General features: G+C 42.6%; 1 protein-coding gene across 2 annotated transcripts in view; it reads right to left on the reverse strand.

Moving 5' to 3' along the window:
• Positions 1 to 6913: 6913 nt before the first annotated feature.
• LOC147886402 (Transducin/WD40 repeat-like superfamily protein) overlaps positions 6914 to 25745 on the reverse strand; it is a 102621-nt gene continuing 83789 nt past the window's right edge. For both annotated transcript variants that reach the window (XM_087395689.1, XM_087395690.1), the window contains exons 6-9: positions 8231 to 8374; positions 7899 to 8147; positions 7468 to 7788; positions 6914 to 7314 (exon numbers count right to left, since the gene is read on the reverse strand). In XM_087395689.1, the coding sequence (XP_087251815.1) occupies positions 7147 to 7314; positions 7468 to 7788; positions 7899 to 8147; positions 8231 to 8374 (882 nt within the window). In that variant the 3' untranslated portion in view covers positions 6914 to 7146. The remainder of the gene's footprint in view (positions 7315 to 7467; positions 7789 to 7898; positions 8148 to 8230; positions 8375 to 25745) is intronic.

Below are 25745 nucleotides of genomic sequence, written 5' to 3' on the forward strand. Positions count from 1 at the left end.
CATATTTTTGAAATTGTTTATATTAACTTTCAAAGACATAGTGCAATTCTTAGCTCTAAAGTGTGTGATATAATGTATGCATTTTAAATTCAAAGGATAGCTAATGTGACATGTTCAAAGGATGTCCAATCTGAAAAACATCCTCAAATTCATCTTGTTGTGCATGTGTCAAAGTCATCTTGTTAAGCATACTTGTCTTTCTTGTCCCATTCTTCCTATGCTTGGGAAATGGCAGGATTTGCTACAAGTGTGGACACTGTTGGTGTAGCTGTAGATCCCACTGTGGATCCTGCTTGTTGGTGCTGCGACAATAGGTTGAGTAGAGCTACTGCTGGCTGGATTGTCCAATGGTCTACGTGTAAACCCATCTACATACTCCCATTTGTATTGAAGTCCAAGAATGGTGGTCTCCATTCAATATTTCCATATGCCGTAATTGGAGTTGTCTAGCTGAGTAGATGCCTCCAAATTGAGGTTGCTAGTCATAGACATGGTGCAAGCAAAGTACTCAAAAGTGCCTTTGGAAATTACTATTTGAATCAATTGCAAAACATTGACTATGTCAAGTGAAATCTGAACTGTCGGTGGTGAAGATAGAACTGCAATATATATATTCCAATCTTACAAGGCTTGTGGAAAATGATGCTAGGAATAGACAAGAGGCTTTACAAGGCTTGAAACAATGTGCACAATGCCAAAAAATAGGTAAATAGTCTTTACAATGATGGCATGTGTGTGTGAAATCAAATCATGTGCTATTTGCACACTGAATAATCAGTCAATGCCTCTGAACACTCTAAAGTTGCTCACTGAACTGTTAGCAGTAGAGGTTGCATGCCCTCCAGAGCTCCTCATTGGGATAGTTTTCATATTTTTGCAAAGGTGCAAAAAAACTATTGGAGGAGGCCTGGAAATCTCCTCAGAAATAGAAAGATCACTCTCTTCTTTTGGCTTTCTATTCATGGAGGGATTGCAGTGAACTTGTGGAGATCCAGGTTCGGGGTTGATCCTACTTGTCCTCAATGCCATGCAGTAGTTGAGGCAATTTAGCATTGCCTTTGGGAGTGCAGACAGGCAAGGACGATTTGGAAGTGTGTTGCCAAGATTCTTTGCATATTTCATAAAAGACCCTTCTTCATCACCTGGGGATCAGTGGCATGGTTATCTCTTACTGGACCTCATGTTTTTTTTGAGGGACATGACTCAGACTCATCCTTCAATATACGATGACACTTTGTGGAGTCGTGTTCTCTCCAGAATATTCCTTTCACTCCTTTTAGAGCTGCTCATGTCTTAGTAGACATAGCTTGGGAGATTCTGGCTAGCATTGTAGCTTGGTATATTTGGAGGGCCAGATTTACGGAGGCGATGGAGGGTTCATAGGTTCACCTTCCCAATCTAAGGCCAGTATATGGATGGATACTATACACACAGTGATGGCCATATGGGCGAGCATGCAAGGATCCTCTAGAGCAGTTACATCCAAGAAAGATATTTTTTTCAAAGTTTGGAGAGGATCTTTGTTCTTCTCTGAGTCTTCTTCAAGGTTGAGGTGGCATTTTCAGCCTCCACCTTGGATTTTTGTTAGCTCTTTTTGAGCTGGTCTTTTCTTTCATGCATGTCATGATGTACTCCCGCATTTGAGCTTGCTCTTGCGGCTTTCATTCATACTTAATGAAGTAATCTTTTGGGGGGGAGGGGAAATCAAAGCCAGCCATTTTTGAAAAACTTGGAACACATTGCTCTTCTGAGCTATCACACAAGCCCACACTTTCCTAGTTGCATCATCAATGAATGTCGCATAGTATTCAGCCCCGCCTAATGACCATGTAGGCATGGCTGATTTAGTCTGCTTCCCATAGAGACACTACTATCAAAATTCAAATTCAGAAAAACTCAAATGCGATACATAACCCAAACGGCATAAGAGTTTCATTCCATTCTGGCTCATGTGCCCCAACCGGCAATGCCACAAAGAAGTACACGGCTACTCAATTATTGCAACAACATGATTAGACACCCTTGATACATATAAGGAATACAATATCCCACGCTCGGTACCTCTTGCCAAACCATAGAGCCCTTCTGAATTTTTCAACTCTGAAAGCCAAAGGTGGTCTGGAAACCAACATCATCCAGCTGACCTGCTGAAATGAGACTCTTGGTCAGCTTAAGCACATGTCTCACATTTTTTAAAACAAATTCAGACCCATTTGCAAAAGAGAACTTTATGTCACCTGCTCCCACTATGTCACATGCATAGTTATTTCGAAGATGCACACAACCTGTCTTTCCACTGTCATAAGTGGAGAACCATTCCCTATGGGGAGTAACATGGAATGAAGCACCAGAATCTAAAATCCAATCCCCAGAATATGCCATCATCTGAAGTGGTAAGAAACTCTGTTGATAGACTAGACATGAAGAGAATGCCATTGTCACTATCATCAGTGATTGACTGCATTGATCTCCTTGATCTTCACTTTTTCTTCCTCCTCCCTTGGACTCTCTTCCTTCTTATTTGTACCCCAATCTGCATTAATTTTCTTATTCTTTTGCTCTCTTTTCATCTTGTAGCAATCATTTTTCATGTTGCCCTTCTTGCCATAATGGTAACACTCAATGTTCCATGCCCTACCTGGATTTGCTACGAGACTTCCCTCTTTCTTGGGACTTCCTCCTGAACTCTGAACTCTGATCTATCCCTTTGCACATTTAAGGCTATATCCTACTTGTTGCCATCCATAGACGTTGTCTAATCTCCTCGATCAACAAGCTGCCCACATCATCATCAAACTTCAGTACTCAACCAGATGCAGAGTTACTGACACTTATATGGAATGTATCCCATGAGGATGGCAATGACTAGTCTCCGCATAAAAATCTAGCCTCTGAACCTGAAGCTAGCTGAAAATAATTCAAGTGAGAAGCAATGGAGACCCCTTCCTTCATTTGCAGCTCAAACAACCGCTTCATGAGGTAAACTTTATTAGAGGTAGTTTCCTTCTCATAAGTGGCACATAATTTCTTCCACAAATCTTCTGTATTTTGCTCATTTATTACTATAAAACAAATTGACTTTGCAAGATGAAGTCTAACAGTAGACTTTGCTAATGCATCCAACTCATTCCAATCATCCTCAGACATAGCTACACGCTTAGTTGCAACTCCCGCCAAGGGTTTAATATGCTTCTTTTAAATAAGCACATCCCTTATTTGTTCTTTCCACAGAGAAAAGTTTGTCCCACCAAACTTTTTAATTCTGAAAAACTCCTTTTCAGACATGGAAGAGAATGCCATGATGCAAATAAAGCAAAATCCCAAATGCTAGTGCTTGCAAGAAAGAATCACACCAAATACTAGGTGCACCCAAATATGTCTACCACAATGAAGGATGATATCACCAAAAACTCAAAGCTCAAAGCATCAAAATGCATCTGACTCATGTGCATATACTATGCATCCATATGAGCAAATCTGGCCCAACAAAAAATATCAACCTACAATGACAAAACAATGGCAAACCCAATGCCAAATGCCTCAAGCATAAATACCATCCATGGGCATAAGCATCAATAATGTCTCATCTAAGAGAGCATAGCACTATCACTGCATCAACTGGAATGTGTCAAAGCTGTCCGTCAGCATAAAATAGCATTTGTGTGATAAAGGTCCATCAATAAAGCATCCCACAAGGCCATATGGGCCTATTAGCGCATCTAACAAGGATCGCAATGCATCCAAATGGCCTATCAAGCATCCACTACAACCTAATGCAAACCACAAATGAGCGCACACGGCTCAAGCTGTAACCAGAGTGATCTGCCTAAGGTATATCTAAGAAATCAATGCCCCAAGCCAATGATTGCTAGTGAAAATAAAACCGGGATGTCTCAAAACATGGGCGCCACTATATAATAGGACTCAGCAAGAAAGTCTACAAATATCGCTCTTCTACTGCTAGAAATCTAAAATCCCAACCAACGGATGTGAAATCGGGAGTCAACCCTTGCAGTTTACCAGCAAATAAACCCCAGGTAACTTAGACCTAGCAAAAATCTAGAACCTTAGAGAAAATTTGAAGCAGAAGACAAATTCGTAGACATAGAGTATCACAAATCTGCAAAAGCTCCACCAACTCGCCCGAAAACTTGCAGATAGATATTTTAGCTTGTCCTCGATCCACTAGAACAGATGATATCCGAGATGGCATCTTGTGCAAGCGGGTCCGAACCACGGGCATCTAGACGTAGGGAGAGCTCAGAGAGACGAAACTTCTCTAAATCTCCACGGAATCGCGCAAGATTTGATAGCTAGGGGTTTTCAGGCCTCTGGAATGCAATGGAACAGACGGTTTTTGAACCCATAGTCCCAATCACCAGGTCCAACACACGAGTTGAAAAACGTTTTTGCAAATAGATCTGTTTGTAAACACCACCAGAGTGTGAATGATGAGAAACACATAAGTTTTAGGACCTCCTGAGTCCAAATGGTTGGTTCAAACTTGAGTTCCAACACACTGGTAGAAAAACGTTAAAGCAGGGACAGTGAGTCAGAAATCCAACGAAATGATCCAAATTCAAGAATGAAGGGGTTTTTAAACTCCCGAAGTGCAATGGACACCAAAAGCAGGCAATGGTTGCCTCTACAGGTCATTCCGGACTCTCAGTCGTAGAAAGGAAACATGGGAATCATCAAAAAAGGTCTTTTTGCTCCAAAACCACTTGCAAGCTTGCAAAAAACCACTCTGAGAACTTTCCAAAGGTTTCTACGAGGTCTCTAGACACCCAGATGTAAGGTAAAGTCACCCAACAGAGCTTCTCCTTCCTCCAGCAGAGCTGGAGCAGTAGAATTCGGGCTCCAAGCACACACCTGGGCTCAACTAGAACACCCGTGCTCTGATACCCATTGAGGGGATTCAACAACGGAAGTGAAAACGGGAGAAGGATGAGAGAAGGAGAGCCACACAAGGTTTGGTGGGTGCAAAACACCCTAATCTTTTATGTCATCCATATATATATTGTACATAACCAACGTTAAGGCACAGTGGCCTTTAAGCCCCACAGAACTTTCTCATGTTTTTAGAGTTCTACATTTCTTCTATGTACAAGAAGAAAGAACTCTGTTTTCGAAGAATTGATAGTTTCATTGAAGACCTAGTATTCGTTTCACTTGGGAACCTAGGAGTAGGTTGACATAACATGTTCTAATAAGTTAAAGTCTTGAGTTAAACCAAAACATGTTCATGACTCATTCTAACACAAGCATCCTCTTAGGGATAGCTTACAACGGTATGGGATGTTGTAAGGATTCGTTAGGAGTTATTTATAAGATGCCAACTCATTTTCTAGAAGTTTGAGGGCTTTTGTATAAAGACAAGATTTGAATCATTGTGCTGTGGCATATATGCTAGAAAGATCCATGTCTAGAGAGAAAAGTTGTCAATTCAAAGAGAACAATTTTTTTGACTCCATTTACGAGGACATAAATACTTGGAGGAGGGGGAAAGAGATGTTACATCCCTGGCTAGTCATGGGTTGCGGTAGCTAGCACAAGGGTTATGAAAGACCATAGGGAGCGAGGTTGTTAATTATCAATCGAAGGCCTTAGGGCTCGGATTAAGAAATACCATCGAGATTGGAGGTCTAAGGGTTAAAAGCATTCATCATATATTTAGTTATTGCCTATATATTGACATGAAGGACTAGGCCACAGGCATTCATTGATAAATATTGTGGTTCTTGGCCATTAGGTAGGGCAATGCCTAGTAAGCTACTTCAATGCTTCCTTTGTGGAAGGGGCTTTCATGATATGGTACATAGAGGCATACTAAGCTAGGGTTGGACCATGTACCTTTCTTGTAATCTCCATGTGTTCGAGGGTGAGCTAGAAGAGCTCTATGGTTGGGTGGTGAGTTTCGGATGGTGATTCTTGAAGTTCAGCTCCTAGTCTGTAGTTTGGTGAAGATGATTGAGGAAGCTGGCATGGAGAAGGAGTCATCTCAAAGAGGGAATAGGAGTAGGAGAAAGAGTATGAGAAGTTAATAAAGCAAAGGTAAGAAATAAATGCAAATGCAAGCTAGAAAGAACCTTCTAACTACTAAAGATATTGCAATCTAAAGCTGCATAGCAACTCATAGTCTCTTACAATCTAAACTTGTAGTGAAAGCCAAGCCTAGGTATTCTTGCAAGCTACACCCTTCACTCTTATTATCCACAATTTTGAGCTTCTTTGTATGGTAATAATTATGTGCATTAATTTACTATGAAAAAATGGTGACTTTTTTAAGCTCATTGCCCAAAATCACTTGTTTATATAGTCGAAGTTGAATATGTTTAACATTCTAAATCCGAGAGAAAGAAATTAGTGATTAGATAGTGATTTAGGTTAGAATTATGGGTTTTAAAGGCTTAAAGGGCCTTTATTAATTGCATGGCATGGGATTTTTAGATATATGGCAATAGGGGCTCCACAAACACCCCCCGCCCCCCCACACACACACCCCCGCTCTCTCTCCTCTCATAATGAGCCCTCCCTTGGTTACGTTGACATGCATCTTGGGCCCGGGCCTCAATTGCATTTGCAACTATATAGAAGGTATATAAAATTTAAAAGCAATCCAGAAACATATAGCTTTAGAAATACCATCAATGTATGGCCATCAACTAGAAGGGTTTACTAATTTTGTAAAATCTGCACTCCCTAAATCTTGTTGTAAGAATTTTTAGTTTTGATTTTGCTCGAGTCCAAAAAATATTAAAGGTGTTTAGAAAATATCCATCCATCACCCTTTTCAGAAAATGTTTTATACGTTTAGCAGAAAATAATTATAAAAGATATTTGAAAATATAATCTTGATCCACCTATTGCCTATGCAAAGAAAAAGAATTACCCTTTCCATTAGTCTAACGACTCTTAGTACGTAGTCAAGTGTTATGTGTTTCTTTATATTTTAACAAAGTTCAACAATTTATAATGCTCATATTGTTATTCATTATGTTTCTGGAAGTATTCTACCATAAAATACAGTTGGTTTAGAATGCATTGTTTGAATTGAGAGTGAATACTGGAATATTTATAGACAGCAGGACAAAGCTCTAAGACGAAGCACAATTTAATCATCTGCTGGAGAGGTTTCTCTTGTTCTCACTTTTCCTCTTCCTCTGAATCTGAAGTGGCAAATATTGTCTCAGGTTGGGTTTCAGCATATGCAGGGGCAATGAATTTCGGGTCTTTTGCAGCAGCTTCAGCATGCTTTAAAATAGCTTCTCTTGGATCTTCATCCATCCAGGTCTCCTTCATGAGCCCACCTTCCTGGAGCACCATACAATGAATCTTTTATTAATTTGGATGCATCCATATGTTTCAGACTTGCGCAACTGACCTTGCAGATATATCCTACAATTCATGATAGAGCCAACAAATTTGACCGATCCTTAAGAGCGTTGCAAGGTTTATCACACCAACCTTCAGGAGATACTGGGTTAGCAGACTGCCTTTTGTCGAACCAACTCTTCCACCAAATCCTGGCCCTGTGACTGGCAAGTCTGGCCTTTTTGATTTGACTGGGTCACTGCGTGCCTTTTCTCTTTGCCTCTTTCGACTTGGTTCATCCCTAAAAAGAGGCAGTGCATGTGGATGGTGGACCACAGGACGTGCCTCGAAATCCTCTGCAGATTTCTTCCTTGGGGCACGTGCAACGCAGACTAATGCTCCCCTCTCACTCAGAACAGGATCATACAGTATATGTGTGCCTCCTCCCTTTTTGTCACCAATAGTTGCAAAAATCTGTGAACACGAAAGAAACTCCAGAACCACCGTTATTCCTATTCCAAAAAGAGCAGGCTGAAAATAGTTTTCCAAACGAGTTCAAGCAAAAGGACCCCTAGTGTGATTACCTGGTTCAAACGTGGATGCCAAGCACAGCACACAACACTCTGGGTAGCAGATACTCCAATTTTGCGAATAAACTCTAAACGTTTCTTGTCAAAAAAGTACAGTAAACCCCCAGACCCATCTTTCTGCACTGATGTCCCTGTAAAGATGAGCTGTTCATCAGGACTGAATGCTACATTAGTTTGGGCATAGGAGTTGGGAAGCCCCGAAAAGACTTTGGCAGGAAGTTTTGTCATGCGCAGATCCCAGACCTGATACAATGTCACACCGAATGAGAAACCAAAAAAAAGGTGGTTAGCAATATTGATGGCAAAGAGAATCACTAAAGGTAAACCTTGAGAGTGCCATCACAACTTCTAGAAAGGAGAGTGTGGCCATCAGCTGAAAATCGTAAGCCAGTAACGTCTTCAGCATCCTCATGTGCTTTTTCAATGTATATATCTGGTCTACTCCCCCAACCTGCCTTAGAACTCCAGACCTGAGATAACAAACGTTAACCATGGTTAGGATACAAGCAAATATGCCCTACTTATAACTGATAGCAATGAATACTGTCAAAACATTGTGTGGAAAGCATCCCAGACCTGCTACAATGGACCAGAATTGTCTCTTGATGCCCATAAGAAGCATGAGAAGTAAACAATTGAGTACATAACATGCCATTCTATATTGGTATTATCAAGGTGTAGGAATTGAGCCAACAAAATTTCAACTCTTGAGGCCTATTTGAGCCAGGGAGCAATGTACACATCATTATCTACTCTGACCTTGATAGGTTTTGAAGCCCATATTTGCATTCGTAATTGAACTTGTAGGAAAGATAGTCCCAAAGTCAACCAGAGTTTTAGCCAAGATTCTATGCAGTAACAAGGTAATGGGTCACCACTGCCTGGCAGTAGTCGTTTCTTTATGAACAATGCATGAAAGGCCACAGCAGACGGCACGGGAGATTCCTAGAAAACTGCACTCATGTTGTGCTAGATTGAATACCTCAAGAAAGTCAGCATCAAACCATCGTCTCCTGCACACTTACGCTACCAACCATATACCTAGATGAATCCAGGAACATTCCCAAACTCATCCTCTAAAAACACAACATATGCACACTTACACTACCAAGTAGACCAGAGAGCATTTCTGATCCCTCCCTCAATAAAGATCACCTCAAAGATCTGAACCATACCCAAATTGAGCACCAGAGAGACATCCACAATTCCAGTCTCTATTCGTACATGTCGATCGCACTCTCATGTGTATAGAGCTCTATATGTATATATGGCAAAGTGGCAGACACATTGGGATCTCTCAGTGTAACCAGCTCTAGTGGCTTAGTTGTGGTCTTGGCATACTTGGAGTTGCCAAGATAAGCAATAAAGTAGCAGATAGTTAGCATACATGCAAAATTTCCACGGTCAAAACTAGCCTAGGCCCCACATGCATGTGCTAAGCACGGTAGGTCTACATTGTGAGCTCAAGCCTCAGCCTATACAACATGCTCATCCTAGGGCCTCTTACTTCCTATAGCAAGGTCAAAGAGATCCCATGTTCATGAGAGTGAGCATACAAAGTAGTCAAACAGCCATGATCCCATCCCATGGAACAAACAAAGGACCCATGGCCACCATCAAGTGTCGTTATGCCATGTAGTGGTTCTCATGGTACAACTCTCTCATCTGCTGGTGAAGCCTCCCCAGGTCACATTTGATGTTCCACGCCATTGTGCACTAGCCCTTTTTCTTCTGTGATCCAGGCCCTGATATTATTATTATTAAGAAAAGCATACGGACTCGAGGGTTCATGATGACAAAGTACATTATCGCAAGGCACAGTTCAAGATTCTTAATGCATTTCAACCGCTCTATAGCTTTTGCAAGTGCCATTCAGGCATTCGGCTAGTTTTTATTTCAACACAAGTAGTAGTTTCCTTAAACTCTCCAAAGGTTTACAGCCCATTCTCCTTGATGCTAAGTAGGCATCAATTCTTCTTTGCATAACTTTGTGCCTTTCATGAGAATATCAGCAAGAAACCATGTTCCTTTAGCACAGAGAGCCTTGATTTAAGCCAGCCTCTTGTTGGGGGTTCTTGAAGTCATGCATTGGATGGATTCAAAGGCTAGCTCTAATTATCATTTTGCCATCAAAATAAGATGGCACTTTAAACATCAAACAGTCAAAACATAAATTGTATGGAGGAGTGGTATTACTTTCGATATAAAGGTGGCTTGTGTATCGTTGGTACAGGAATGCAAATTGCATCCCTCCTTGCTAAGATTGTTTTCAAAGGGAATCCTTAAAGAAGCAACAATGGGAACAGTTTTTGATTTACCTGTTATTTACCTGTTCACACCCTTGGAGCATTCAAAGTGAAAGCCAGTTATACCTTGGTCCCTCACATTTTCCTTCCGAACAGCAGAGTTGGGGTTGTACGAGAAAAGTTTGAGGTCGTTAGGTATGTGCCATTGGTATTTATATATTTTTATCCCTAAAGTTAGAGATAAAATTTATACATATGATTAATATATTGTAAGTGATAATGCTACAGCCTGCATGCTTTAAAATCTATGAGGTCGCAGGTTGCAGGGTACACATATATATATAATTGATATGTCGTAGAACATATAGCTAGAACTTAGAAGTTACAATGGTGAGCCTACGAGCTCGGAGCTACTGTCTACAACATGTTACAAGTTACAACTTCCTGTTTTAATTTGAATGATGAATGATGATACGGCATGATTCATACACAGGATGCATAATCTCCCTCAGTGAGGATACTGCCCTCACTATCATACTCTCAAGGTTTACCTTTAGTCTTTCATCAGAGTCAAAAGAGGATGAGGACGCATAATCTTCCTCAGTGAGGATACTGCCCTCACTATCATACTCTGGGTCATGTATCTGAATCTCTTGCCATTTCTCATGCATCATATGTGTTCTCATCATCCACTGGCTTTGCTGTGGGTGGTGCAATTACTACTGCGCCTCTGCCTCATCGATGAGTGTATGTGGAATGTGTCCCCTACCAATGCCTCTACCCCTAGCTCTATCTCCACTTCTGCCTCCCTTAATTACAACCCGTGTGCATACTCGAGCTCTACTCCTAGTCATGTCTATTGTGACTAACTCTTGATATGATTAAGTATAAAGCTGCTCCTCAACCTCAGTGGCAATATTACATGCCACAGGTGCTTTGTTTAGATCAAGATCTGCAATATCTACCTGCATTTAAGAATAATAAAAAAAAGGGTTAAGTTTTAAGTTTGGACTTTGAAGCTTGGCCTTTAACTTGAGTCTTGACTCTTGACTCAAGATACCTCAAAGGTCAGAAAAGAAGGATGTACCTGCATAGGAACCTTGTATGAAGAAGACTTCCATTGGCTCGACAATACAAAAACTTCTCGCATTGCCTTGTGCTGAGTCTATTTCTAATTTTTGTGTGAAGCAGTGAGTAGGAACTCCAATTCCTCTCACACACATCAGATAAACAGTCCTGTTAAAGGAGTTGATAGTTGCATAAGCAAATGGCAAAGCTTAAAGCAAAGACTTAGTATTATAAATTATCAAGTATAGGCAACAAAGGTTGTAGAAAAATCAAACCTGAGGTAAGACTCTAAGAACAAGATCCTGTAAAGTGGGGGTGGTGAAGCCATACATTTCCCACGAACAGTGCGTATCTCCTTCTATTTTTATGTAGCTCAAGAGAAGGCTACTCCACATCCATTACTGTATGTGATCATCTCCTCATCAATGAGCTCCTGCTGAGCCTCTGAGTATACTCAAAACACATATGCATGACGTGCCTCAGAGAGCTCGGGATCCATCAAAAGAGCAAGCGTTCTGTATAAAGGATGGAGGACAGCCATACCATGAATGGCACAATGCATAAATAACCATCTCTCCTTAACAATGCCTCTGACCTCAGCCATCCTATAGGTTCAAGAAAGATGTCAAGGCAATTAGAGTTTACGAGTTTAAGAAAATCCACAGACTACAGTAGTGACAGTACTATGCAGAGTACATGCCACAGGGCAATGGCCAACTTCAATAAATAAAACTTTGAAAGATATTTTAGAAATATAATATACCTCTCAGAAGAAATCGCAGTGGAGCTGTCCCACTCCGTGCAAACCCTCACCATTAACTGATGTAAGAGCCCCATGGTGTATCCCTCCATATCAGTAACTCACAACATAACAAACAAAGGTTTCAAAGCAGTGACAATGGCATGCACATCCCGCCAAAAAGAGGCATCAAGAATAGCCACCTGCACATGTCTCCCTAGAACCATCCCACTAGACCTGCTGATCAGAAACCACAGTTTTCGAGCGCAAATCATGGTGCACTGCATCTAGCCCCTTCAAGACCACACACATGTAGGCAAACCGGTTCTTGGAGGGTTGCATTCACTCTAGCTTTGAGAATTCTCAAAAGATAGAGTGCCTTTGGCTTTTAAACAGGACAACAATGTGATTGGAGGGTCACATTAGCTCTAGCTTTGAGAATTCTCAAGAGATAGAAAGTGCCTTTGGCTTTTAAGCAGGACAACAATGTGATTAGCCTCTCTCATAATTCTCTGCACCCGTATTAACCCCCCCACATCTTCCATCAGTAGGTTAAGGCAATAGGATGCACGAAGCGTCCAAACAATGGAAGGGAATGTTTCTTCTATCATTTCTTTCCTACAGGTGGAATCATTGTCAACTACTAGCTGTACCACATTCTGTGTGAGAAAACAGGAAGCAAGAGCAAGAGTGAGCAAAGAGGAGAGAGTGAGCTCAACGTAGTTAACTTCCCAAAGTGTATTGAACTGAAGTGAAGTACAATGAAAGAGATGAGGGTTTTGTCTAAGTGACAAAACCCTATCTAATCACTAACCGTAGTTAGAGATTAGTCCATGGTTAGGGGGAAAAATATCTAAGAGGGAAAAGTGCCCCTAACCCACTTATTACATTACATTGGCCACTGCCTAGAATATAATAATAATTCTAACACCCCCCTGCAGTGCCAATGTGGCGTACAAGGTAGTGATCAATCACCAAAATGAGATAAGTTTAGGGCACTGCGAAATGCCTCAAACTTCTCACGTGGAAGTGCTTTGGTAAAGATGTCTACAACATTGTCATGTGTTGACACATAGATCATACTGATCGCCCCTGCATGCAACTTCTCTCTGACATAATGATAATGAACCTCAATGTGCTTCGTGTGAGCATGAAACACATGATTCTTTGCCACTGCTATAGCACTCTGACTATCAGTGAGAATCGGAGAAGGACCCTCTAATAAGAGACGAAGATCAGCGAACAAACGTCGCAGCCAAACACACTCAACTGTTGCTGTGAAAGCTGCTCTGTACTCAGCTTCACATGAGGAAGTAGCCACTGTAGATTGCTTCTTGCTCAGCCAAGAAATGCAAGCTTTGCCCAAAAAGAAACAATTACCACTAGTGGACTGCCTAGTATCATAGTCTCCAGCCCAATCTGAATCACTGTAAGCAGGCATCTGCAAGTCACCCCCTTGGGAAACATCAAGCCAAAAGACTTTGTGCCTTGCAAGTATCTAAAGATGCGTTTTACAACTTGCCAATGTTGTCTTTGAGCTGTGCATATATCTGCTCACCTGAGATATTGCATACTGAATATCGGGCCGTTTATTGCACAAGTAGATGAGGCATTCAACAGCCTGGCTATAAAGTGTGACATCCACTGATTCACTTGCATCATACATAGTAAGCTTCAGCCCCGGCTCCATGGGAGTGGCAATAGGCTTACAATCATGCATGTTGAACCTATCTAAGAGCTTTTGCACATACTTGGATTGAGACATAACGATGCCACGCTTGTCTTGTATAAACTGGATCCCAAATAAAAATTTAACATGCCTAAATCTGTCATGTCAAATTCAGCTTTCAACTCAGCTTTGAAATCTACAATTATATCCTCATTTGACCTTGTGGACAGCATATCATCTACATAAGGAATGATGACCAAAATATCCCCCCCATCCTTCTTGATGTAGAGGGTGCTTTCCGTGGGACTATTGTGTAATCTCTTACTAGCTAGAAATGCATCTATCTTGGCATACCATACATGTGGGGCTTGTTTCAGCCCATATAAAGCTTTGTTAAGCTTGCAAACCTGAAGTGCATTGCCAGAAAGTTCAAATCCAGGAGGTTGCAGCAAAAGCTGTTTTTATGTCCAACTGATGGACATTCCAAACAAAATTTGCAGCCATTGCAATAACTGACCGTATGGTTGTCATCCGGGATGTAGGAGCAAAAGTCTCCTCATAATCTATGCCCTTCTTCTGTGCATAGCCTTAGCAACCAGCTGCCTTGTACCTATCAATAGACCCATCTGGGCACCAATGGCATGCTTACCTGGTGGCAAATCCACAACATCCCAAGTCTGATTTTTCTCTATGGACTGCAACTCATTGTGCATGGCATGCATCCAATGCACATTATCCTTTGCTTCTTCAAAAGAGTTCGGCTCCTCTTCATCAAGAAGAGTCCCTACATAAGTTGTCTCAACTGAAAGAGCCCCCCCTGCGTGCCTTACTGCACTACGAGTCCTGCCAGGCAATGGGGCCTCAAGCCTACTCTCCCTGAGAGTCTGTAGCAACCGATTCGGGACTGTTTTGTCTGCGTGTATCTCTTGAATCTCTTGCCTGACAACTTCATCCACACCTTGTGGAGGTACAAAATCAGCCGGTAGCTGAATCGGGGTATGTGGATCGGGAGGAGGTTGCTGTAAATTGTAGGCCATCTCCTAGTGGTTCTAGTGATGCCCTATAAACCATGGTATGTGCCTTGTAGGCATAAATATAGGCACTTGTAGTGTTAGTGCCTTTTAGGCCACATAGGACACTTAGTCCTATGTGACACCTAGGACACTTAGTCCTAGGTTTAGGTACTTGTACCTTGTACTCCTTTTTTTTCATTATCCAAGTTTGACGTGACGGCTAAGACTTGTGCGACGCTTTGCTACCTGCACTCTCTCTCTCTCAATCGATCCTACAGTGGTATCAGAGCAAGGGTCTACACTTGTCTTCCAGCTCTCCTTAGCTTCCCGAGTCCTCCATTGCTCATTGGAAGTCTGCTCCACTGCTGGTCGTCACTGCTTCAGCCTGTTCGCTGTACAGATTCGTTGGACTTGTATCTTGCCTCCGGATTTGCATCTACTTCTTCATCCGTACAGTCCGTACAACTGTACGGACGCTCGTACACACAGCTTGCACACAGGACGTACATTGACATACATCTCCGTACCTGCGCTGTCATACAGCTCTGTACCCGCGTTCCGTACACTGTACCTACGACGTACGTTGTACCTGATCCGTACATCGTACTTCCGTGGTACCTAATCCGTACATCGTACTTACCCCGTATTGTGCTCAGCACCTGTTCCGTACATCGTACAGCCTCCGTACAGGCATCGTACAGCCTCCATACAGGCATAGTACCTATTACCGTACTGGCATCCGTACAGTTGTGTTTACTCCAAGATTTGGTACAGCATTTGGCACGTGTTAAATTTCTTGCAGTATTTTACTGTTTTTTGACAGTTTTTACTGTCAAACCCTAATTTCCAACAGAAAAATTTAGGGCTTTTGACATCTGGACCTTCAACCTGTCAATACAATACTTTTGACAAGGTTGACAACTGAAATCCTTCCAAAAATTGAAGTTTTCAGTTAATTTCAGGTTCAGGACTGTCACATTGTGCCATGTCATCACTCAGGTCAACAAAATTTGGGGCTTTTGTGTTGGGAGCTCAATTTCAATTGGTGTTTGGGACACTGACTCATATTTGTGCAGTTTCAAGCCTTGAGGCTATACATTGGGTCAGATTCGCATACATTGGGTCACATTTGCAAAAATTTCAGTAAAATTTGGGTCTTTTCTGCATTTGCCCTCTTTTTGGCCTATTTGCCCTCAATAAATTTGGGGCTTTTGCCAGATTTGCTGTTTTTGCAGTGAACATTGCCTGCCACAGTCACATTTGGGTCAGATCTGCATTTGCCCTTTGATTTGGGTCGAAAATTTGCAGATATTTGCTGTCATTTTTGGACAGCCAGCTTTTTGTAGTGATAGCCTTGAGGCTTTCGGGTTTTCAGGTCTCTTTCAAGGTATCACATTTGCTATGGCTGGGAACAATCAAGATCTATTTGGCGTTCTTCGTGAAGATGATAAGTTGGATGGCACCAACTATCCGATGTGGTCTTATCTCATGAAACATATTCTTGTTGCAAAGCATTTGTGGAATATTGTTTCTGGGGTTGATCTGAGGCCAGACAATGCTACAGTGGTTGCCTCTACTGCTGGTCCCTCTACAGGGGGTACTCCTCCTGATGCCTCATCTTCTAGCACTCCTGCTACTACTCTTCCAACTCAAGAATAGACAAGATGGGATGAAAGAGATGCAAATGCACATTCATGTATTGCTTTATCATGCAAGAGAATCATTATTCCACACATCCGGTCTTGCAGGACAGCAAAGGATGCTTGGGATAAATTGGCTTCTCTCTATCAGATTCGCAATGAGGCATGTGTTGCATATTTGAGAAGGCAATTACAGGAAGTCAGCATGAATGAAGGTGACTCTATGGATGCATACCTGACAAAGGTCAACGACCTCATGGAACAACTTGCCAACATTGATGAGGTGGTGCCAAATTCACAGCTTGTCAGTACCACATTGAATGGATTGCCAGATACATATCAAGGGTTTGCTACAACCCTTCGATTAGTGGCCATGGGTAATCCAGACCACTATTCTTTTGATCAGCTAGTTACTTTGCTTTTGCAGGAAGAGCAAAGTAGAGCTAATAGACAAGCCATTATTCCTGATCATGCATTTGCTTCACAGCAGACAGGAAGAGGCAAGGCTTCCAAGCCTATGGGCAAGCCAAAATCTGCGCATAGCAACTGCAATTCCTCCCATGCATCTAAAGATACAGCAGAGAAGTCAAAGAAGAAAAGATGCAACTATTGTCGCAAGCTTGGACATGACATTTCAGAATGCAGGGAGCGCATTGCTTCGGAGAAAAAGAAAGCAGGATTGACAGTTAATGCCTCTCATGCTATTGAATCCCATGAGCCGGAAGATGCTTCACATGCACATGCTCTTATAGATGATTGGGCATGGGCTGTCCATTGCTCATTTGATCCCTCCAAAGCTGATGCATTCTTTACTGCTAATGATGCTCAGTCCTGGTACTCTGATAGTGGTGCTTCCAAGCATGTCACATCTTGCAGACAGTTGTTTCATTCTTTAGCTGATGCACCTCGAGGGGGGACTGTCATATGCTGTAAAAGGAATTGGAGATGTGCAGCTCACATCCATTTCAAGCCATCCTGTTACTCTGACAAATGTTCTTTTTGTGCCTGGAACTTGATTTCAATTTCAGCAATTGCCACTTCAGGTTTCAGAGTTATTTTTGATGGTTACAGATGCCTAGTTTATGATCTTCGTCATGACAATGCCATAGTTCTCACTGGCACTTTGCAAAAAGGACTTTATCACCTTGATCATCACTCAGCTGCACTTTCTATTGAAGCATTTGCTATTTCAGATTCACAGCTTGCTGAAACTCATCTTTGGCATGAGAGAATGGGTCATCTCAATTATAGAGCTCTTGCAAAGCTACATTCACAGCAGATGGCAAATGATGCACCTCAAACTCACATAGTTTCCAAACATGTGTGTGAGGATTGTCTTTTGGGTAAGATGCATCGGTTTCCTTTTCAAAAGAATTGTCCAAAACTCTCACAAAGGAAATTGCAGCTAGTACACAGTGATGTCTGTGGCCCCATGAGGACAAATGCCATTGGGGGATACAAATATTTTATGACTCTCATTGATGATTTCACAAGATATTGCTGAGTATATCCTTTAAAAGCCAAATTTGAAGTTTTCTTATGCTTTCAAAGATGGCTGAATATGATTGAGAATGAATCAGGATGCAAGCTTGTCACCCTCAACACAGATAGGGGGGAGAGAATATGTCTAAGGAGTTTGATGCATTTCTGTCTTCACGGGGCATTATTCACTCATGTACTACTCCTTACACTCCTCAGCAGAATCTTGTTTCTGAAAGGAAAAACAGGTCCACAATGGAGATGGTCAGATGCATGCTTAAGGCCAAGTCTTCGCCCAATAAATTTTGGCTTGATGCTGTAATGTGTGCAAACTATGTGCTGAATAGATCACCTACACGGGCATTGAATACTGTTACACCTTATGAAGCAAGAAAAGGCAAGAAGCCTTCACTTTCACATATGAGAGTTTTTGGGTCTCTTGCATATGTTCATGTACCATCTCAGCTGAGACATAAGCTTGATGACAAGGCAATCAAATGCATATTTATTGGTTACAGCCAGGAGAGCAGAGGGTATTGGTTATACCAACCAAATATTGGGAAGATTATTGTCAGTAGAGATGTAATCTTTGCTGAACATTCAGCTTCTCCTCTTGTGGAATGCAAAGCTAAGCCAGATGTTGACATGTTTGATGCCTTTGAATCTTGGTTACCTCTGCCATCCTCAGAAGAGGACTTTGACCAGCAACATGAGCCTCTTGCAGGCCCTTCACCAAGCAATAATCAGCCACTACCTCATGCTGATTTGTAGGTTTCTCTTCTGGCACAAAATGATCCCACTATTCATGATGCAGTCATTGAAGAAAGAGCTGTCAATAGATAGCAAAGGCAAGTTCCGAGATGGCTTCTTGATACATTGAGGGACAGCAAACAAGATCAGCCTTTTGCTGCCCAGATAAGATCAAGGAATAGACAGCATGGTCACTTTCTTGAGTTTGCACTCCTTGCTACAGCTTGCAATGAAGAGCCTCTATGCCATAAAGATGCTTTTGACAGCAAAGAGTGGATGGATGCAATGAGAGCTGAGTTACATTCCATTGCTAAAAATGACACATGGGAATTAGTAGATCTCCCTCCCAGCAAGCATGCCATTGGAACCCTGTGGGTCTACAAATTAAAAAGGAAATCTAATGGCAGTATAGATCAACACAAAGCCCGTCTTGTTGCAAAAGGGTATGCCGAACAACAAGGCATTGACTTTGAGGAGACATTTGCTCCCACATCCACGATTACTACCATTAGATGTGTCATTGCCATTGCAGCCCATCATCATTGGCAAGTGCACCAACTTGACATCAAGACTGCTTTTCTTCATGGGGATCTGTAGGAAGAAGTATATGTCACACAACCTCCTGGTTTTGAGGTTGTTAATTCTGAAAATAAGGTATGCCGGCTTAGAAAAGCCCTTTATGGTTTGAAGCAGGCACCCAGGGCATGGTATGCCAAAATTCATGCACACTTACTATCCCTTGGTTTTCAGAATAGTCCCACAGAAGCCACTCTTTATGTCCGTGGGAGCGGATCTGAATTTTTAGTGCTGATTTTATATGTTGATGATATGCTCATCACGGGCCCAGATACTCAGCAAATTGCAGCTTTCAAGGCTGATTTGCAGCAGATTTTTGACATGTCAGACATGGGACAGCTCCATTATTATTTGGGCATTCAGTTTGCTCATGTTGAGGGGGGTATCATGATGTCTCAGTCCAAGTATATTGGACAGCTCCTTGATCGTTTTTTGTTTGAGGATTGCGAGCCAATCTCTACTCCAGTGGACCCTGGCTTCAAATTCTCAGCTCATGATGGGAGCCCACCATGTGATATCACTCTTTATCAGCAGGCTATTGGATGCCTTATTTATTTATGTCACACTAGACCTGACTTACAGTATGCAGTATCACAGCTCAGCAAATTCATGCACATGCCCAGTTCACAGCATTGGCAGGCAGTAAAGAGGTCTTCAGATATCTCAGAGGCACTCAGGATTTAGCCCTCTTCTATGGTGATCAGGGTTCACTTACCATGCATGCTTACACGGATAGTGACTGGGCAGGATGTTCCAACACCAGAGTGTCACGTACTGGCAATTGTTTTTTGCTTGGCAGTTCATGTATCTCTTGGCTCAGCAAGAAGCAACCAACAGTTGCCACATCTAGCTGTGAGGTTGAGTACAGGGCAGCTTTCACTGCTACAGTAGAGTGTGTTTGGCTTCGACAGTTACTTACAGATCTTGGTATTCGCCAGACATCCTCCACTATTGTCTACACTGACAGCCAGCGTGCTTTGGCCATTGCGCGTAACCCAGTGTTTCATGCGCGTACCAAGCATATTGAAGTTCATTATCATTATGTTCGGGAGCGGTTATTAGCAGGAGACATAGAGTTGTCCTATCTTCCCACAGAAAACAACATAGCAGATATGTTTACAAAGGCACTTCCTCGTCCCAAGTTTGAAGTCTTTCGACAAGCTTTACATTTGGTTCCCTTTGTTATATGATCTGACATCCCTTGTACATTCATAGGTGGCTATATCCTTTTGGATGAACATGTGCCACCATGACCAGAAAATACCAGGTATTCTGAGACGTTTCCAGAGTACTTCAACCCATCCCATGGAGGGGGGTTTGTAGGCCATCTCCTGGTGGTTCTAGTGATGCCCTATAAACCATGGTATGTGCCTTGTAGGCATAAATATAGGCACTTAGTGCCTTTTAGGCCACATAGGACACTTAGTCCTATGTGACACCTAGGACACTTAGTCTTAGGTCTAGGTACTTGTACCTTGTACTCCTTTTTCATTATCCAAGTTTGACGTGACGGCTAAGACTTGTGCGACGCTTTGCTACCTGCACTCTCTCTCTCTCAATCGATCCTACATAAATTCTCATTTTCAGTGGGGGAACCAAATGCTATAGGAAGCATCCCCTCAAAAACATCATTTGAAGAAGTTGGAATCTGAAATTCAGCATGTGTATATGCTGAATTTTCGGAGAATATAACATCTCTAGTAACAAAAATCTTGCGTGAAGCAGGATTGTAGAGACGATAGCCTTTGCTTTGTGAACTATATCCCAAAAAAATGCATTTAAGTGCCTTATCTGACCACTTATGTCGAAACTCCACAGGCACGTGGGCATATGCAACACAACCAAAAACTCTAAAATGGTCCACTGAAGGCTTTCTCCCATGCCATGCCTACATTTAAAGGGGGAGGGGGACACATCTAAACCACACCCCCTTCTTTTTTTAATACACTCCTACCAACATGGTACGCGTACCAAAACTACCGTGGGACATAGCTAGACTTAGCTGACTAAACTACGTAGGTTGTACCCTATGAACTTGATTACAACCTTCGAATTGTACAAACTGCAAGAGGATCCCACACCTGCATGACTTGCGGCATATTTAAATAGTAGTCGTTTAACATTCCCAAAGCATGTCCATATGGTTACTTATGGAGGATGGCACTAAATGATTGACCTTGATCCAATATCTTGATGCCGCTTCAAAAGCATCCTTGTTCATAATACAAGGATGCCTTTATTACCACATGAAGATGAACCACTGCTTGGTTGTCACCCAAGGTTCAATCGAGCCAAGTACCTCACTATCAAAGTGATCATTGCATTCAAAGCCTCAAGGTAGGATCCAATCGATTTGGGCGTGTGCCAAATTTATGCATTTGAACACAAACTACCTGCCAGTTGCCAACACTCCCCAGCTTAATTTCGATAGCATTTGGAGCTTCTGCTACTCACAAATAGCCAAAGCCAGCCACTATCTTCTCTAGGTGAAAGCAAACACCACCAAATAACATTATTGAGTAAGAATCTACTGGCATGGCAAAGTTTAAGAAACAACAATCACCATACGGTAACCTAAAAGGAAGAGCAGATCTAGAAAGGGAATAGAGTAACAGAAGAGAAGGGAAGGAGAGTGAGAAAGACGGGAAGGGAGAAGAGAAGAGGTGGAGAGAGAAAGAAAGAAAGAAATAAAGTTTATTAGAAGTCTTCGAAAGACCGAAGGGTCTATGAGACTGAAATAACGTGCTGAGTGTGTGGAGCCTCTAAGTGGGCATCACACCCAAGACAAATGTAGCATAATCATAAAGACACGAGTACACAAAAGTGTCTAAGCCCATGGAAAGAATGGAAAATTTGTGCGGCATCACTGCGATCATCCTTAGGAAGCTGACGAAAGGATCAAGCCCAAGGGGGAGCCCGGTAGTGTACGAGGTTGCGGTGGCTTAAAACCTGTGAGAGAGCGCCAGCGATAGTCGGTATGTGTGGCGCATTATGGTCTCCTAGTTGTCGCCCTACATTGGACAAGTTCCACTATCACCCCATTGGCCGTGCCTCTCATCTACTGAGCATGGAGGGAAGATCCCCAAGCTTGATTTGAGCCACGACCTGCTGACGAGTCTGTTGGGGGTGTGTGTGTGTTTGTTGGGGGGGGGGGGGAGGGGGGAGAGAGAGAGAGAGTCTATTAAAGTCTTCGGAAGACCAAAAGGGATCTATGAGACTAAAAGAAGGTGATACAATGAACCGATGGATGAAGCCGCTAAACAAGCATCAACACCCAGGTTGCATACATAATTAGAAAAATCCATAGTCCTGCCGATAAAGGCATCGGTATATAAAAGCAAAAGACTCTCTGGGTGGAATCTGGCAAGAGTGTCAACTCTAGGAGGGGGTTGTTGGTGTGTGAGGGTGCTGCACAGACAAAAGTCATGTGATAAGGCACTGGCGGCTGTCGACATGTACAACCTGTTGAGGTCTCCTGGTTGTAGCCTTGCGGCAAACAAGTGCCATAGTCACTCCCGTGGGTTGTGTTTCTGGTCAAGCAAGCATCGAGGTAAGGTCCCCTAGCGTGATCTGTGCCTCTGTACACTGGCGGGTCTAGCGTGTCTCTAGCTCTAGCTCGGGTCCATGTGGTCGTCGCTTATGTGAGCCCTCCTGATCAAAACAATTTGGTCGAAAAAACTCAGTGATCATACTTTGAGCAGCTTCTAGATGTGTGCCCAGTCTTCCCTACGTGCTTTGAGCAACCGCTCCCTATGCCAAACGGCCTCATGTATGAAAGCTGCCAAGCACAATGGTCTAGGTAGGATAGGAGGTTGGGTAGGGAGCTGAAACTGTCTATGAAGAGGCAGTGGTACAGAGCTCTGATCTCATAATGCATCGGGCACCTGAAAGGGAGAGAGAGGCACAGGGAAGGAGGGGGGGGGGGGTGGGGGTGGGGGGAGGGGGGGAGAGAGAGAGAGAGAGAGGTTTATTAACATCTATGAAAACAAGAAACTAAAGACAAAAAAGAGTGCACTCCCCGTCCAAGGGATTGGAGGTGTCTATCACAGCTCTAAAAGACAAAAAAGGTCTAGTAATCCTAAGAACTCATGTATCGCAAGTCAGGTGTCGGTCATTTTTAGTCTATGCTCAGTGTGCGTACAACTCACGTCTCACCAGGGTCTTGATGTCTCTACAACATGTGCAAGATCTATAGCTAGCATCCTTGGCTCCTCTCTGTAGGGCATACTCGTGGGTGGTATGATGTTGCCTACCATAAAAAAACTGCAATGGGGCCAATGCTTGCAGGATGTGTCCAGTCTCCTGCTAACGTGGCATGTCTGAAAATTAAGGTCTCAATCCTAGAGTCTCCCGACCACTTCCTTGCCTATGAAGAAGTTTGTGATCTCCTACTATCTATGGCCATGTCCCGAGTCTCATAAAGCTAAACCTAAGTCGAGTAGCCTCGTATACAATCCTCCTATTTAGCCCTCTACCTATTTGTACCCCTCGTGCTAGCCCCCTAACTCAGCATAATTTGTATCTTCATTACAATCATTTCTTCCCATTACAGCCATTTCTTCCCAAAGATTCTTTTCATCGAAATTACATATGATGGCAGTCCATAAGGAGTGTCTAAGGCACCCAATTCCACTCATCAGTCTGTCAAGTGGTGGGGATCTATCAGAAGTGAACTAAATCCCCTTCTTTAAACTCCAATTACTCCCTACAAATGTTGGCATACTTATTTCGCTTTACTCGAGCATCCTACACGTTTCTTTTGACCAATTGCAAAAGAGCATCCATCCTTTTCTAGACCATCTCTTGCTTCTTGATTTTTCACAGACATGTCTGCAATAGTGGAAAGCATCCCACCTTTTCATCCATACATTGCATGGAACAAACTCATCCCTATCAATAAATGTTTGGTGCTATTGTAACAAGTCCAAGTCATTTATCCCAGGACCTTTCAGTGCCATGGCTAAAAACCTGAGACACTCCTTCGGCCATTTCATTTACCCTCTCTGACAGACCATCAATCTCGGAATTGTATGCCAGAGTATGATCTCCACTGCTGTAAATAATTCCTGCCAAAATGACCCTTGAACTTTGCATCTATTTTGCCGACGATCTCCAAGGAATGTTTGGTAAGCCTATCAACTACCTCATAAATGTTGTCCCATGCCCTGTCTATAGAGGGCGAACCAGTTAAAGAGCACATGGCAAGATGTTAGCTAGTAGTAGGTTAATGTGGACACCTTACCCTAGGGACATTTGTATCACCAATTAGGGGTTCCCCCCCAAGGTTGGATTTGAATTTGGGTTGAGGGTACATAACCCTAAAGTTTGTATTTCTCATTTCATTCTAGTAACTACAATTCTTGGCTGTAGAAGTTCTACACATTTTGCGCACTCCACACTTTGTTCTCCGCCCCATCTCATCATTCGGTATCAAAGCAAGCAGGTTTCTCTAGCCTCCCCCACAACTGCCCTCGCCTCCTCGCTCCATTCCAAGCTCAGGACCTCCAATTCTATCATGAGGAAGTGGGCTGTTGACCTATTTTTCAATTGATGTTCTTCTTTGCCCAGTCAAGCTCTTCTGGAAGTGTTTGCACAGTTTTTGAGCTGTTTTCAGCTATTCGCGTGCTGTATGGCAGCTGTGCGACTGTATTTCAGTCAGCCGCACCATCTGCAGCATTTTTGAGCTATTCCAGACCCAGTCAACTAATTTTTGCAGGTGTTTCCAGTGGTTTCGATCTGTTTTTCACATGATGTCTACTGTTTTGACAGTTCTCAACTGATCGCCACTATTCGAGGTACTTTTGGGGCAGGCTGCCTCATCCGGTATCGCATACCTGGCTGCAAAATGGAAATGCTGTCAAAAACTGGTGCAGCATGTTCAGGAACAGGTTTAGTTGCTCCAACGCAGCTTCATAGTGATGACCAGATGTGGAAAGCACCAAAAATCCGATGGCCAGGACAAAGCCCTAAAAAACAGCTCTGAAAACCCTGTAGCAGATGGTGAACTGTTTGAAACCCTAAATAACACCTCTGAAATGCCTCCAAAACAGGTCGCCCAATTTGATCTGTTTTGGAGACTCTGCGGGCTGATTTTGGATAGAAACATTACTAGTTTCTGCTCAGCCAGTCTAGTTCTCACTTATGGTGATGCTCTTGCCTTTAGATTTTGCAAGTACAGATCTGCCCTGTTCTGGAATCCGTGCTTGCATTGGAAGTGTGGATGCCCTAAACCTGCATTGGTTTTCTTAAAAACCACCTCAGCTCAGTCAAGACTTTTGCTGTCAGATTCAGGTGACGTTGTGCATTGTTTGGCCAAGCATTGCCTACTGGGGCAGTCTCATTTTGTTGATGCAATACCATTCATAGCACGTGAATATTTTTGGGCAGTTAGTTGTGCATACATCTGAGATGGCTCAGTATCAGAATCAGAATCTAAATGATGTGTTTGGAGTTTTGGCCCAGGAGAATAAATTGGATGGCAACAATTATCTCTGTGGAGTTTTACGGCGAAGAATCTGTTAGCTGCAAAGAGTCTTTGGGGCTTTGTCATAGGTGAAGATGCCATGCCCACTTTTGTCCCTAATTAGGGGTTTTCCCCCCTTGGGTTAGTAAGGCTTGTTATTTTTCTTTGAGAGTACATAACCCAAAACATGTGAGTTGT

This window comes from Dipteris shenzhenensis, chromosome 24 (assembly GCF_047967505.1).
Source record: "Dipteris shenzhenensis isolate YYH24624 ecotype China chromosome 24, Dip_SZ_1.0, whole genome shotgun sequence".
In the NCBI taxonomy this organism is placed as follows: domain Eukaryota; kingdom Viridiplantae; phylum Streptophyta; class Polypodiopsida; order Gleicheniales; family Dipteridaceae; genus Dipteris; species Dipteris shenzhenensis.